At 34.4% G+C, this 17,827-nt stretch overlaps 1 protein-coding gene across 3 annotated transcripts in view; it reads right to left on the bottom strand.

Annotated features, from left to right (window-relative positions):
* LOC138940630 (uro-adherence factor A-like) overlaps positions 1-17,827 on the bottom strand; it is a 62,652-nt gene that overhangs the window by 32,220 nt on the left and 12,605 nt on the right. The window contains exons 2-3 of one of the 3 annotated variants that reach the window (XM_070309709.1): positions 6,221-6,276; positions 2,222-2,573 (exon numbers count right to left, since the gene is read on the bottom strand). In XM_070309709.1, the coding sequence (XP_070165810.1) occupies positions 2,222-2,558 (337 nt within the window). In that variant the 5' untranslated portion in view covers positions 2,559-2,573; positions 6,221-6,276. Of the gene's footprint in view, positions 1-2,221; positions 2,574-6,220; positions 6,277-17,827 lie in introns of those variants that run through there. The other 2 variants (XM_070309727.1, XM_070309718.1) reach the window with 2 other exon arrangements.

Here is a 17,827-nt window from a genome sequence, read left to right as displayed (position 1 = left end):
GAAACAATGGATTCTCATAGAAAAAAACATTAAGAGATTAAAAATTAGAATTTTTTTGATGTTGTTGTAAATATGCCATATATAGTAGTCGAATTACACAAATATATTTTTAAAAATTTTGAAAATTGTCAAATTACAAATTTTTATTTAATCAGATTTTCATATAATTAATCCTCAGAATTTCATATCGAGTTCTGATTAAAAGCAGCTCTAGAGTGAAATCTATTTTAGATAGTAAAATAAAAACTTTGTTTTTCTTATTAATATATCCGCTGAATTTTTCTCTAAAATTTAGATTAATATTTAATATGCAAGAGCGGCAAATTAAATTTTTACAAGAGAAATTCAAGTTTAAATTCTCTCAAAAATTAATGCATTAACTATGAAAAGATTTCAAGACAAACATTAATTGATTGAGAATTCATGAAATTTCTCTCCGTTCTTCGTGTCCTTGATTAAGAAATTAGCTCCCAAGTTAATTTCTTCGGTTCTTCGGAGCTTAGCAATTCAACGGGAATTAATCAAATAACACAGATCTGACCCGGAAATTCACTCGTAATGACACATAACCGCGGTCCTGCTGTAAAAAAAAAATAAAAAAAAAAAAAAACTACCGTCGTTGTTTTAATCTTTGTCCGGTCTTAATTAAACATACGCGTTTCTTACTACCGTTAACGACGTCCTCGATTTACCATCCTTGCTCGAGATGCGGAGAAGACGTCCTCGTATTCGTATTACGAGTTGCAAATACCGTAATGTAACGCCAACTTGCAAACTACTCAAATAAAAATTAATAATGCCTTCCAGAGGTAAATCAATTCTCTTTAATCTTTATAGTAAACACATAAAATGTAAACGAAATATATATTCAATGACGTATAAACAAATAGTAAAATTGTAATTATATATGTAAGAGAGAATACTATTCAACATTAAAGAAACAATTTTTCATTTTCAAATGTTGCGGATTTCTTATGGAAAATCGTTTAAACTGCGCGCGAAAAACGCGGAAGAATTCGAGAAATCCGTACGTTTCATCATACGCCTCGTTTATTCGCGATTTATTCTAATACACGTCTCGAGAATATCGTGTGATCTCAAACGAGCGCGACGCCAAGAATCCGATTCTCAAGAAGGAAAAGCAGTTTTTCCAGCAATGCGTCTAGACTGTCGCCGCAAGCGTCGTATTTCTAATATCTTCTGGAACTCAACATAAAGCAATTTCCTAAGAAATTCTTTCGACTTGAACAATGCGACCGGATGACCGAAAAATATGCTCGGTAATTATTGAAACTTTTTAACTCTCCATTATATTACTTTATTCTATTATTTAAAAAAAAAAACAATGTTAATATACAGGATATCCCCAATTTAAATGGCAAAACTTCAGGAGCGTGTAGGGAACCAAAAAGCTAAGACAGAAAGTCCTTTAGAGGTTCGCTCGTTTTTACTCTATTTTGGAGAAAATCACAAAAAAAAGAAACAGAACAAATTTTCGTTTTTTTACTTATTTATTTGCATTTTATTTATGTTATCATCTATTTAATGCAGATATTGTTCAAAATGTTGCCCTCTTGCAGCAATGCAAGCATTACATCTAGCATTGACCTCATTAATTGTAGCTAGACATTGTTCTAGTGATATTTGGTGCACTGCATATATGATTCGATCTCTTAATTGCTCTCTTGAATTGATTGACACCGTAAAGGATAACATCGAGTGTTTACATATGTAAGGAACCTTGAAGCAGAAAGTTTATTCGGTGCCAATCGACTCAACAGAGCAACTGACAATGAGAGATTGAATTTTTGCGATTTTCTCTAAAATGGAGCAAAAACGAGCAAACCTCTAAAGGACTTCTTGTCTTAGTTTTTCGGTCCCCTACACGCTCTTGAAGTTTTGCCATTTAAATTGGGGACACCCTGTACATCAATCTTTTACGAAATTAAAAATCATAATAAAATAAATATTAAAGGCGCGTCGCGATTTTTTCTATTTTTCTAATATTATTTTTTCTAATATTATTATAATTATATAAGAAAATTATGTAATATGTATTATGTAATTATATGTAATTACGTATTATAAATTATAATATATTTATCAATATATTTATTCTATAATTAAATCGATAATTCCTAAAACTTTCTCCAGAATACTTTCCAGCATAAATATATGACGTTAAAGTATGCTAAGAGTTCTCAAGTAATTAAGTACTAACCTTTGGGCACAGGGTCAATGCTGTGCTGAACTGTGGGGAACTCGCCGAGACCGAAAGCGCGATGCTGCTGCTGCTGATGGTGATGATGATGATGATGATAATGATGGTGCGGGTGATGGTTCTGAGGGGGCGGCGAGGCCTCCCTCACGCAACCCATCAGGCTGAGGGCACCGCCGACACCTCCACCGCCGCCACCGGGGGCGGTGCTCGTCGACATCGTCCTATTGTTCTGAAACACCCCGAAGAACCAAGCTGCAAAGTAGGATTCTCTCACGCGCTGGTACCATGCCGAGAAAAACCAGCTCTCCGAACTTTTCCAGCTCTTCCAGCCGTCCATCTCGAGAAATCTCGTCTAAAAATCGCGGACGTAAATAGATGGGTAAGTAGAAAGATGCGCGAAGAAGAAAAAATATTTATAGCTTTCTCAGTTCTTCTGTCACTTCTTTTGCGTGCGAATGGCACTGTGAACGGAGGCGTGGTCTTGATGCGACCAGGTCGACACAATTCGGGGTGGGGGGAGGGGGGATATTGATTTTGTATCAGCTGACCTTACTTTCGTCTCTCGCAGCGACCTTGCGCAACTTAATTCTGATGTGAATGATACCCCGCGCGTACTATAATTTATTTCTGCAGCGATTGAATGTGTGTACGTACATGTGTGTGTGTATGTGTGTCTAAAGAAAAGCGATAGATCGATTTTAGTAATTTTTCAATGTGAGAAGATACCCGCGAAGAAAACTTGTCATTTGGAAAGAATTTTAAATATACAAAGTAGTTATATAGATAATTATTATATTTTTTTACATTTAATTTTATTCGTAGAAATCACACAATTATTTATTATTATCATTTGACTCTGTTAAACAACGTTATAATTAATTCATGATTAATTCAGATAATATTTTAAGTTGTCAATCAATTTTATTTATTTTAATTCATTATATTATTAGCGATTTAAAATTATAAATATATCCGTATGTACATGTATAAACTTTCAATTCTACACATACTTTTATTTCATTAATTTACATCACTGTTTGTGTTCAACGATTAATATATCTATCATCGCATAAAATATAACGAGATCGAAAAAAACACAGAAAATGTCACCTCGGCACGATTATTCGCGTGCACTTTTCGCAGAAATTAAATTCGCGTATCCGAGTGTTTTTTTATTTATTTATTTCTTTCTAAAACGGATCACGCGTTAAGACACGAAACCAGTACGCGGAAGGAATTCCTCCCGCGGAATGTCGCCTTTAACGAATCGTAGACGGGAAGAAAAACGAGAAGACACGGAATGCATCAAACGCACCGCCGCCTTCTGTCACTTCTCCCTCTCTCCCTCCCTCTCTCTCTCTCTCTCTCTCTCTCTCTCACACACACACACGTCCAACCGGAGGGATTGATACTCAATCCCCGGTCTCTCTTCGTATGTCGACGGGCTGCCTCGCTCTTCTAGGCAATGGAGGTCAGGAGAGACGGTCGCCATAGTAACTGCATCCGGCGAGGGGCTACAGTGGCGACGTTGCATCGATTGCACCCTCTCGAGCGCGCGCGCGCGCGCGACCCTGACCTTCGCACAGCTGACGACGACGATGGGCCGGGAGAAGCCTAGGGAAGCCCGCCGAGAATTAGCGCTGCCGGTTCTTATTAAGGTGTCGTCGTCGGATAACACGACGCTAAAGTACGTCGAATAAAGTGCGATGTCATCGTCGAAAAATATGCGCGTCAAATAATTACAGAATTCACCCCGGGAATTTTTTTTTCTTTTATCTTAAATTTTTGAGAAATTTATAAAACAAGAACTCTGACGTAGAATTTTTCAAAAGTACCGTGAGTACTTCGTCGTGGAAAAGTTTAGTACCGTGAAAATCGCGCGATAAGTTTATTAAGCAGTAATTATTTCTTCGATTATTTTTTATCATATAAATAGAAATTATTGTTTGTACTAAATTATTAATAATCTCATATACCTTTGTAATCAATTGAAGAATCGCGTATAAAAGGGCACCGACATCGCTTTGTAACATTCCATTAATTTATTACATCAATCATAATCAAAAGTATAATTATTTTCTGATTAATGACTGAAATGATAAATTAATTATGACCGATATAATTATTTCCGCCCCCCTACGTAGTAATCATTGATTTAATTATATTTCGCTCGACTCTGATTGATAATAATGCAAAGATTAACAAAAATTTCAATTCTGAGTTTTATTTTTTTATGTGATACAAAAATATATATTATATATATATATATTTTTTTTTTTTGGCGCCAAATCTATATAAAAATCAGTAACTATCGAATTATCATAATTTTGGAAAACAATCACCTTCCGCGTGGATGAGAATTGTGAGAAATTGATACGCGTCATTCGTGAAATAGTATTATGGTAAAAGCAAACGCGCGTGTGTGTGTGTCCTTGACACAGCTACTCTTGCAGGATGACACGCGCTTACTCGGAATTAATATTGAAGTTTGTGCGTTTTAAGAAGTCGTACGTGCAATTGTCAGCTCGAGAATGCAGTCTGCATAATTTTCTGCTAACTCTGGGAGATATCATCGAGACTTTGATACGAAAATTTGTATGTTTAGAAATATATGAAAAATCGGACCGGATATGCGCGCTCGATTCAACGATCCTAAATCAGTTCCGGAACAAGATAATAGACTTATTAATACACATATCTTTTTTTTTTATTATTATTATTATTATTAATGTGCCGACAATTCGTTTAACTTATTTCTTAAGTTAACTCGTTTTATCGAGAAACAGATTTGTTAACAAGTATTATGTATTCGAATTGTGTGTGTGTGAGTATCTAATATGACAGATTGAATATCTTAATAAGTATTATATACGTTATATATAAAATTGTTATCAAAATTATATATTCTATTAAAACCGTTAATAATTGTAATAATTATTCATAATTATAAAAAGAAAAATATTTTAGAATATTTGTAAGATAATGATTTTAGATGAAAAAAAGATTTAAAGAAAATTCATTTTATTTAGGACCACACGTGAGAGATATATATGAAGAAATAATATAGTTATATTAAGTTGTTTTAAAGCATAGTTCTTCTTTTATTCTACAATGGAAAATCTATACCTTCGTAACCGAGACAATAACCGTATCCATTGTAGATTCGCAAATATAAAAATGCATTTTCACGTTCGAGGAATGTAAATTCGGCTGGAATTGCTGTAAAAGTTCGGCACAGTACGCATTCTGGAATGTACGCAGCAGAAACCATTCGATACGTGGAGTAATTACGCGTTTCCGGTTTCCCGGGACAATTACAGTCCATCGCGACCATCCGCGACGACGAGCCATCGATTCTCTCCCTCTATCATCGCGATGAAATGCGAAATAATGTCGATCTTGTGGCACAATGCATTTCGGAGAATAATGCGAACTTTTTTTTTACAAGAGACAGTTTTTTAACTGCCGTACACTTTTGTTCTCGTACTCGGAAAAATATTGTCAGTTTCTTTCTCAATATCCTCTCGGCTATATTCTCTATATAAATCTCGCTTGATGGTCACCCGATAAATCATCAAATAATTATGTCAGACAATAATAATTATTACGACAGTTTAAAATATTATTTCTGATAAAGATACATGTTTCTCTACCAAGTTCTAAAGTATAAATTTATGAATTAATCGTAAGATAAGTTGTCGCAAAAATTATACATCCAAGAAATTAATTTTTTAAAAATCGTATGACATTGTTTGTTAAAATAATAGCATATAATGATAAGAAAATAATGATATAAAACATGTGCGTAAAAATTAATTTCGACAAAATTAAAATTAATTATTTCTTCGAAAAATAAATATATTCATAAGTTCTCAAAGTCACGATAAAAATTAGAAACTAAAAAAGTTAGATATTTTTTAATTTTTTCATTGTCTTCATGTTCTGCTCGAATAAAGAGATGTTCGCGTCAGCTGATAATGAAAGATGCCCATATCTTACCTTACAGAAAAAACGGCATGTCAGTTGTGGTTTTCGTATACACGTGCGACGAATGTCTGTAACAAAAGAATGATATCTGTTAAAATCGAAAGAACGCGGGCGAGGAATAACGAAGAGACAAGCGCGTAGAAACGATGCAAGTGTTGAGGTCACGGCAGGTCAACGAATAATATCCTACTTGCGTACCGATCGTGCTTCGCGCAAACTTTACTCTATTCGTCGAGAGAACTTTTTTCAGAATTTATACCCAGCTTAAATCTCAAAAGTGCCAATTCAAAGCCGCTCGATCCAAATACGCTAAATCGATCGCCAGGTCTCGATTCAAAGTGGCTATAAAGTCTCCTGTGTATATGTTCTCGTTTGAGATTTACAAACAAAATGCCAAACATAAAATGTTAAAATTAAACAATTATAAAAGACATATATTTTGACTCGTTATCTTATTTATCAATATTTTTATTTCCTTTATTTCTTAATCAATATGTTTAATGTAATGAGACCGTGTGTGTGGCTTTAAAGAATAAAATAAGAATTATTTCATATATACAAGAAAATAATTAAAATATATATTCGAAAATATGCATTTTTTTCGAGATGGTAAGCAAAGAGGGGAAAAAAAAGATAAGAGAATATTTCTTTCTATTAAACGCAAGTTGATGATGATGCAAAATCACTTACGAGGCTAATGAGGTATTTGAATGGCGGTGAATGTTACGTGAAACAACAAGATGAAAGAAAGGGCGAGACGAGAGAAAAGAACGAGCGGATGAATGATATATGTATGCATTTCGCGACTAGGATCATCGTAGATGATCTCTCCTCTTGCGGCCAGCCACGCCCGAGTCTCGCGACAGAATTTAAAGCTTCTATTTATAAAGAGTGAACGAACGCGATGGCAGCCCCGACACGACGCATCGGGTCAGAATGCACGCACACTCGCACGCACTCGCGATACGCACGCTTCCGAGATATCCCATATCGTATTAACGTAGTACGAATTATACGGCTGCTTCAGTTAAACGTCACGGAAGAATTAAATGTAATGTACTTTCGGATCGTTCGAAATATTCAGAAGTCAATGATGGAAGCGATACACGCATATAAAACTTCAAGGATTTTCTCAAAATTGAAACCGTTATTCTTCACAATATAATAAATTGCGAATTAATTTTTAACGTATAAATACATACATAATGTTCTCAAATTCTTACCTCCAATTTCAACTCTAAAGATCCTTATTCTTACAGAAAGAGAGATTATTGAATATAACAGTAAAAAAAATATCGATAACTTTAATTATTTGTTGTAATACTATCTCTCGTAATATAATAACGTAACGTAATAAACAATTGAAATAATTTTAATAATTTTATTATTACAGATTTATCAGTTCGAATAACGTTGTTTTTTTTTCCTACAATAAAATCTAGTAAAAACGAAAAAAAATTTCGTTATTTTATGTAAATTCTTGTCGAACAATTTTTTTTTTTTCTAATACTACTAATATTATTGTTCTCTTCTTCATTCGTGTTGCTACGTGATGGTACAAAGCAAAATTTCGAATGGAGTGAATAATTTTAAGGATGTTTCGTTAACGTTCGTCTCTCGTGGAAATTTCCTTTCAAAAACGGGCCAAAGCAGAGAGGGTGGGCTCGTTACGAAGAAGGAGCCCGGAAGTAGTGCACGAGAGTTAGCGTGTCTCTCGTTTCGGCGACGCGCGCGTCTCTTCTCTCTTTTTTGTTCTCTCACGCTCGCTCGCTCACTCTCTTACACTCTCATCTTTTTTCTTTCAAAAACTCTTCCACCCGTGTCTTATTTCCAGCGCCGTCTGCTCTGAAACTGGGCGCCGCTGTATGTATTCTCGTCCCGTAGGGGATAAAAGAGCGGCGAAAAATAGTAACCCGGCTACTCCTCCTCCACCTCCTTCTTCTCCCTTCTTCATGCGTCTCAAAGGGTCTTTTGATCAGAGGAAAACCGGGCGACCGATTTTCCAGAATTTCTTTGCATTGTGTCATCTAGTTCCATCTCTCACCGCATCGTAATAAAGATCCCGACAGTAATTTTCGCGAATAATGGATCCGTTCCTATCAATCGAAAAGAAAGGGGGCGCTCTCGTATACTCTCATTAATGTCCCGTAGAAAGATCTTTTTCCTCGATGATGAATATTACAATGAGAGAAAGAAAAAAATATGTATATCACTCGTTGCTTTCTTTTATTTCAAGTAACGTGCCTAGTGTGTCCACGCTAATTTCTTTTGCACATTCGTTTCTCTTGTTATTTGCACATCACGCCTACACGTACGATATGACAACCGGTGACGAGATAAGCCGGTGTAATGACCTGATCAAGTGAAAACAAATCGAAGCGAATCGGCGCGTTTTGTTAAGCATTCTTTTCGCGCAATGTTACACGATTCGTCGGTATAAAATAATTCATAATTTATCGGTAATTGAGCGGGATTTCAGCAACGATCGAAACTTCGAAAGTACACGATGATGATTTCTAGCTGTACGTTCATCATTATTATTGCAATTGAAGATTTACATAAATACCATAGTGTGTATTAATATACATTGTACAGGATGACAAAGTTGCCGCATGTTTTTTTTAATCTTTGAAAATACATACGCATACAATTAATCTCAATAATCACTAATAATTGAATCATTTCTACGTATTTATATGTGGTTTAATAATAATTGTATTTAGCTTACATTAAATTCATATTACAAAAAAATATAACAGAAAATGATAATTTAAGTGTAATTATTAATTATAATTTGTAATTAAATATTGCATCATAAAAAAGGAGTATATAATATATAACAAATAAGATACAATATATGAATTATAAATATAATATATAATTCTTTATATATATATATAAAATCATAAATTTAATGTAATTAAATTATAAGTTTATATTATTTATTTAATTTTATATATGTAAAGTTCTTTTTATATAATTATTATTTTTTAGACATTTACATTATTTTAATTAAATTTTATTCTACCGCGACTTCTTAAATCAATAATTTAATTAGAGCATTCACAGAATTAACTCGAAGGCGAAGTATTATTGTATATATCGGTTTTACGAGCGATAACAAAGAACGGTCTGTAACGATGACAATGCGACAAGGATAAACGCAAGCTGCGTGACTCACGGTTGTCATCCATCCTCGTTCCTTCGTAGCTTTCGTGCCTTTCTGCGTTCGAATTAGCGACTCGCACACGCGTGTGTCGGGGTTTCTCGTACGAACGAAGCAAGAATCCGGTATGCGTGAAGCACACACGATCCAATTGTGAACTTCGCCAAAATGCCGTAGAATTTCTGTCCAACCGACGATCGTTGCCAGGACTCGCTCATCAGTGATTCATTCAACGATCATATTACAAGCGTAGTATGAAACGTATTCATATTTTCACGTATGCATATGTATAGTATGATCCTCCTAACTTGTTGCATCTCTAAAGAAAAACGCTTTTACGTCGATACCTCGCGAATGGAACAAGCGCTCGTTATTCAAGCGTCCTTCGACGGCCCGGAGGTGGAAGCCACCTTCGAGCCGACAAAAATGACACATCTCGGTTATCGATATAAGTCTCAATGAGGGAGGCGACCGTAGGTCTATCGAACTGTCAGACAACTGACTTGTTTTTTCACAAATGAAAACTGATTTGCCAGAGTGCTTGATAAATACACACGGGTTTTCGCGTTTAATCGGACGGACCCATCGCCATTTGTCACGGCCCATTGCACTCGTTTGGCGTCAATCAACGAAAATTAGATTTACGTCACGCCCCAGCGGGCCCGCTCATTCATTTCAGGGTCATCATTCTTGATATACAAAACAACGGACAATGAAAAAAAGTAAACCTTGGAATGCTATCGTAAGCAGAAACATCAGACTAACAAAATTAATCGCGATATTTCTAAAAATATTTTTCACGTGCTTCATGGCTTAATAATTTATTATATTTATTTAATTTATTATAATTTATTATATTTACGACTTAAAATTCATATATTACAGATATATAATTAAAAATTGTATATTATATGTAATTATAATTCGCAATTATAAATCTTATATTTAAACACTTAAATTGTATAAAAAATATAATTTAGAATTATATATTCAATTATATATTTGCACATAATATATTATTTATAATTATTTATTAAATTTATATAATTATGTATATTTATATATTTATGTAAAATTTTATTCTTATTAAAGAAAATTATAGTCTTATCGTGTGTACTAATATACCATTTAATATACCATGTAATAAAATTAAGTAAATAAAAATAAATTTAACATTGTATATAACATGCAAATTTTTAATTATATATTATAAAAATTTGTACGATATACAATATTAAATTATATATATATATATATATAAATCTAATAATTTAATGATAAAGTATCAAAAGCAAAGGACATGCGGATTCGAAAGGGTTAACGAAAATCGACCGTATCTACAATGGTGTATGTCCTGTTCTATAAAAGCCCGACATGGATTTACCGAGAATCGAGCAACCGGTCCTCTGGCTGTCACCGAACCCTCGGTGGTCGCTCGTTGGACCGTTACGTTACGTGGGTATAAACGTATGTATGTACTTTGGAAAACCGGTAGGACGGTTAATCGATGAACGCAACAGCGGTAGCGGCGCATCTTATAAGGTATCTCGTTTAGAGTCGACATCTCGAAATAAAACTCGCGTAATCTAACAGCGAAAAAATATCGAAAAATCAAAGCGCGCCTTATCCGCGTCTCGCTCTTCCTCTTCTTTTACATCGGATTTTCCTCTCTTCGTGCGCGAAGGTAATATAGAAATTAATAATTTCGCAGCCTCATCAGAGCCGCGCTTCCTCTTTCATTATCAGGGAGAACTCGTTACGATGAGTGGAATTGAATCGATATCGTGCGTTCATTATACTCCTAATACGCTCGAGAATACAAGCGCGGATATAATGAAAACTAGAAATGTAAACTTTAATTTGTCGCAAACGTTCTCGAATAATCAGTTTAATAAATTTGGATGGAGTTCCGAAAAGCTTCCTTTCAGATTCAAATGAAAGATCCTAAAAGTAATTTTGGCCACTCCTACGAGAAAGTCATTTTTTAAGAGAAAATGGTACTGAATCGATAATTATTTACATTAGCGGATTTATATTTACAGTTCGCCGATCATCTCGACCTTCACACATATTGAAATCTTTTTCGTTAAATATCTCAAAACTATACGAGACCGCCAAATAAAATCAAGTTAATCAGCAACCTCATCTTTACAACATATGCGAAGATCAAGGTCATTGGCAAGATATTTGCTAATGTAAATGATTATCACAATTATTATACTTTTTACCATTTTCTCCTAAAAAATGACTTTCTCGTAGAAGTCGCAAAAATTCCTTTTAGGGGCTTTCATTTTAGTCTAAAAGGAAGCTTTTCACAAAGTTTCATCGAAATCGGAGCCGGACCCTTATCGGAATTTTATCCATAAATTTTTATAAGCAAATAAAAGATGACATCGAAAAAAAAAATATATACATATTATATAATTATTTTATATGTAATAATTATTATTTATATACAATTTAATTACTATTTCAGTGTAATAAAAATTGATACAATATGCTTTTTTTTCCCCCTATGCGTTAATATAATATTGCGACAAATAAATATTATATCTATGAAAAAATAATTTTCAAACATTGGTCGAATCTTGCAAATTAACTGCAAAGATACTTCAGATTGTAAAATTTATTTCTCCATGCCCGCTGCAATCCTTCTTGAAATCGTCAAAGAAAACGTACAGGAAGACCGGCGAAACACGATCATCAACGTAACTTCCGTCGTCGACGATAGAATGCTCGAATTCGTATTAATCGCCGCAAATGGCCGCGTACTACTTGGCTAATTGACACGTTAATTGCTTTCGACGAGCCTCCAATTCCACCAGCGGAATGTTCGAGATTGCCCATGGCGTCGAAAACCGCCCTCCTCCCCCCTTCCCCCCTCCCTCTATCTAATACAGAGTGGCAATTAATGAGACTTCCGACTTCCTTGTGTACCTACAATCTCAAAGAGGAAGCGACAAAATTTAAACACACAAGCTACAAGTAATGTGTAAAAATTTCCTTTTCAATGATTAATCTCTCATATTAAGGAAACGTACAAAACTATATATGTAATAAATGTTTATATACACGACTTAATTATTCTTTCTGTTTTGTATTTATTTTATTCTTTCATCATATATATATATATATATATATATATATATATATATATATATAAATTTTTTTCGGGAATGATTCTAAAAAGGTAAAAAAATTACAATAATTGATAATTTAAGTAGCCAAAAAAATGTGTTGCCACTTACATTAGGAAACTCATTAATCACCAATTCTATACGATATATATACTATTACGTCATCTTTGGCGTACGTCAGAATAATGCATCGTACAATTGGCATTCGAAATGTTCCGACAGCACGAAAGATCGCATGACGTAAAGAGGTTTTCTTTGTCGCATGGGAGTGATCCAACGTATTCAATAATTATTGCACAATTTTATAAGCGAATTGCGCGCGAAAATCGTATCTTCAGATATTATATTTATTCTTTATAATTACTAATCTTTATAATTTATTGACTAACAATAAGTTCAATAAAGGATGATAAAATAAGAAATGTATTTAATGGCGTATTTATTTAGAAAGGAAATTGAAAATAAAAATTTTGTGAAAATAGTTAAATTATTACACAAACACATCTTATATATTTCCTGAATATTGTGAAAAAATTATGGTAATTTTATCATTAGTATATTTATATATTAAAATTTATACTTTTTCAAAACTCTACATATCTGATTCGATTCTTCATGATCTCACTATACAGTTTTGCAATCCATTATTGTCTTTACCTTTCACCGATCTCACAATTAGGCTATTTTTAACAGATCTCGAAAGGACACATATTCGAACATGTTCAACATCATCCGAACATTCAGGAAGGAGTAATAAAAAGCGATCGAAATACGAGAAAGGAATTCGTTATTCTCTGTTTCGAAATTCCTTAGAAGATTGTTCAGGCCGAGCATGCGGCTGGTTACAAATGTCAATTGAAAAAGATCTCATTCATTTGACTTAGCATCCTCTTAGGTATGTAAAAATCGGAAGATTGTAATGACATTTCCAATATTTATACCCATAGAACAAATATATCTTATTATTATTATTATTATCATTATTATTAAAAATAATTTGATGCTAATGTTGATATAAGTGTATAAAAAGTATATATCCAATGCTTCAATGATTATATCAATAAAGTAACAAATATATATAAATATCTCATTTCTTTTAATACTCCTACATAAATGTTCGATCTCATAAGACGATCTCTGCAAAAATATTATTGAAAAATTTTACGAGATTTAAGTATCATAAACAAACTGGTGTTTAAGCGTTGTTAAACATAGACAAATAGATTTTTATCTTATCGCCGTTCATAAAGAAAACTTTCTTTCTTCCTCTCGCGTTTCTTTCGCATGCAAATCATATTTCCGACTACCGAAATTTAAGTAGCAGGATCAAATGAATCGCAGTCGAAGCGGTTCTGTCGCGCACACGAGAATAATGTTACACATACAGCGTGCGATCCAATTGCACGAGATCATTTCTTGACTGTGTGCTGGATTGTATACGCCGAGAGTCTATGTGCACTATTAGTACCATAGGCTACAGAGATTGTAAGAAAGAGAGAAAGAGAGAGAGAGAGAGAAAGAGAGAGAGAGAGACGCGATGGAATGTTAGAGAAAGGAATAGGAAAAAGTCTAGCAAGTGAGAAAGAGAGAGAAAGGGAGATACGGAAACATAGCTTCTCTCGAGGCGTATGAGAGTTGATCTCAGGGCGGATTCCCACCGGAGGATCGGTCACGACTTACGGAGCCGCCGTCAAACCCCGTAAACGCCGTCCGCAAGAGCACTCCCGACCGTTGGTTAATGCGCGCGAATATCGCCATCGCGTCCTCCTTCATCTTTTCCTCGTCTTTCACCTTCTACCTTCGAGAGAAGAAGATAGAAGACCTCGCCACGCGATCATTACGTATCGCCATGTAAAACGGTAACCTATGACTCCGGTGAAAACGCCTTTCCACCGTTGTATGCTAAATAAGGAATAATTGGCATGTTTAGATGAAATCCCCCCCCGGGTCATAGAATCGTGAAGGGAAATGATCATTGAATAATATCATTGTACGAGATATGGTAAATCACGTCTGGACCACATGATCGCGATTTATCACTTATGCTCGTGAAGGATGAATAAAATTCGTTTAAGAACGATGACGCGAGCGATTCGTGTTGAATGTCAAATTTTATTTAATAAGAATCGAAAACTCGATAAAGAGAGAAAGGAAGAGAGAGGGAAAGAGAGAGAGAGAGAGAGAGAGAGAGAAGCTTATAGAAAAATTCAATAATTGATAATTGATAATTATATAAATCCATGATGTATATATTATTTTTTCTTGACGATCCACACATTCTACATTTATTAATATATTATCAAAACATACTATCTCTCAATCTCAGGTATTAACATCTTAACTTAAGAGTTTTACGTAATATACAATAATATATCCAACAATAGAAATATAAAAAAAAAAAGATAGAAATGATTAAAATAGATTGAAACAGATGAAAATATTTTTAAAACTCATTGTTGGAATATATTCTATCGCTATCGGTATTTTATCGCTATTAAAACTATATCCTATTGTTATTACAATTCCTATTACATTAAAATAAATAAATTCCGAATAGAAAATTCTATTGCGAACACTCTCGAATATTGGGACGCATCGGATGCATCGGATGGTCCCCATTTAAGTCGGGATGCGCGTGAATATGCACGAACATAAATGCCATAAGGAAGTCATTAATCTCTTGAAACTCGCGGTGGCTATCTTCGGCCCGCGCAAAAGAACGTTACCGAGCTAAAGCTGCATTCAACTATATACAACTACACACAACTGCGCTACGACTTGCATCCGTAAAGACGGTATCCCGCGAACAATGACATTCCGCGCTCGTCTTCGTTTCGGAACGCAACAGAATCGAGATAAGAACGTATTAATCCACAACGACTGCGATGCCTCGCACTCACGTGTAAAGGTGGGTGTACACTTAGCGAACGAACAACGAATGCGAACGTTCGTTGTTATCATTCAACAGATATATACGCCAAAGCGAATGCTAGCGAAACGTTCGATTCGCGTTCGGTTCGATTCCCTGATGAGGCGGTACATCAAAGACAATTCGTGCGAGAAAAACGTCCAAAATGTTTCACAAGACGTTCGCATTCGCTGTTCGTTCGCTAAATGTATACCCACCTTTAGATATTAATAATGCCGTATCGCGAGAGATACGGGCGAAATAAACGTCGCACACATACGTCTATAGTTTAACATATAATATTATTGAGGAGCTTTATGAAAGGATTTTCAAAAATGATAAATAGACTTTAAAACTTATCTGATTTTTTTGTGTTTTATTTTTATTAAATTTTAATTTTATTTTTCTATGTCTGCAAATTGTATTTTAATATCATATCCTTTTTTTTATTTCAAATTTTATTTCTACGCATGCGTATAATCTTTTTGTATTAATTTTGATATTTGTACTACAAAAATTAAAATTAATTGGTCGCTAATTTATTATTAATTAAATCACGATATTAATTGCAAATAAATTAATAATCATATTTCATCATTTCTATTAAATTAAATTATTTAATAAATATCGATTTTCGTGAACTTTAGATTTTAATTAAGCATGAATTTGATTGGAATCAGGAAGATTGTCCGCGGTGATGAACGTGTTTAACGTATGTAAAAAGCGAGTTCAGCATTAACGGTTTTCTATTTTATACGGAATGGAAGATCTCCGCGAGTTGGAATCCGCGGAGCTATAGATGACAATTACGGCGTCGGAAGTAGCGAGAACGCCAACGCTCGAAAGGTAGACGTTCGGCACGACTATCGATCGTTTCTCCGTACTCTAGTCGGTAGAATTTTGAGGTCGACGTCCTTTGCAGTGTTGCACGCCAATCGATAGTGCACGACCGGCTCTTCACGGTGATGGTAAAATACGCCTCTGCCAATTAATTTATAACGCTTGTATATCGTAAGCGGCGTAAATCGCTTAGCGATTACCTTAGCCCGGCATATTCCGGGCTCGTCGTATAGTTCGCGAAGAAATATACTACGTATTCGTAGATCCGGCTAAATCAAAGTTTGATAACGATTGTCGCTCGAATCGATCGATAATATGTCGACCTCCTTTCCAAGACACGACACGCCCGCCTTTCAAGGCGCGCGACGTCTCGATATTACATCGGGTAAGTCAGGCTTCGAGATTACTTCCGAGATCGAAGCGAGTCATGATCGGAATTACAGTTCTATATGTTTTCTATATGTTATTTAAAAAATGATTTATCATTTTTCTTGATTATACCGTGAAAAAAAAAAATTTCATTATAATTTAATCTTCGAAATCAAAAGTAATACAAAGATCACATATATAGATATAAAATTAAAATACAAGAGAGAGGATGTTATTAAAATAAAATTTGTGTATGTATAGAAAGGAACAGAGTAAAATTAAAGTAGAGATTAAATATAAGTAAAATAAAAAGGTAGGATAAGTCTTTTCCCCGTCTGTTATATCATTTTTTGAAAATCGTCTCATAAACTTTCCCAATAATACATCGACACCGTCAGTTCAAATGTCAATTTGGGATTAAAGTACCGTGCTCGACAAACTTTCTGCATACGCCCGCAAATTAATCGCCTGCACTTTTAATTCGTTTCGCGTGTTGCTCATCACGATCTCTCTCGCAAAAGGGAACTCGAGGCGGACGTGTCCTGCGAAAGAAGGACATGACGCGGGACCGCGTCGGTAAACATCGGTGCACGCTGCACAAGAGACTCGAGTAACGAAGACGAGAAGATTCGCTTCTCGGATTCATCGGAATGTGGGCGTGCAGTGCTATATATGCATCGACGATATCCGTCAAGCGAGTCAACCGGCTGATATGCAGACTTTTACCGCCTCTTTTTCTCAGCTATCTCATTTCCCTTCGATATGATAATTCGCCCTACTTTCACGCACATATATGGATTTTAAGCCCAATATTTCAGGGATCTGCAGACGTCATCACAATTTTTTTTTTTTTTAAGTATCTATTATTATTCGAATCTTACCAGAAGAAAAGAAACGCGTAAAACGAGGGGTTTAATTTTTGATAAAAATATTAGAATATTTAAAACTTTTTAATATATTTATTATTTTTTTAAATGTTATTAAAGACAATAGAGAGAGAGAGTGGAGAAATTATATTAACTTAATCGAAGTTTTATTTATTTATTTATTTTTTTTTTTTTTAACTTTAGTAGTAAAATATTTCTTTCTATATCTTTTTAAGAATGGGTGTGTAACTTCTTTGTTTTGTATGAGTTGTGTCACGTTGATCACGCGTGTGCAATAGATATTTTGTTCAGGTATTTCTCGACGGATTCGAG

Source organism: Polyergus mexicanus, unplaced genomic scaffold, assembly GCF_030449975.1.
Source record: "Polyergus mexicanus isolate NDT 795.1 unplaced genomic scaffold, iyPolMexi1.0 SCAF_2, whole genome shotgun sequence".
NCBI lineage: Eukaryota > Metazoa > Arthropoda > Insecta > Hymenoptera > Formicidae > Polyergus > Polyergus mexicanus.
Note: the sequence above shows the minus strand (reverse complement) of the source record. Positions and strands in the feature narration are given on the sequence as shown.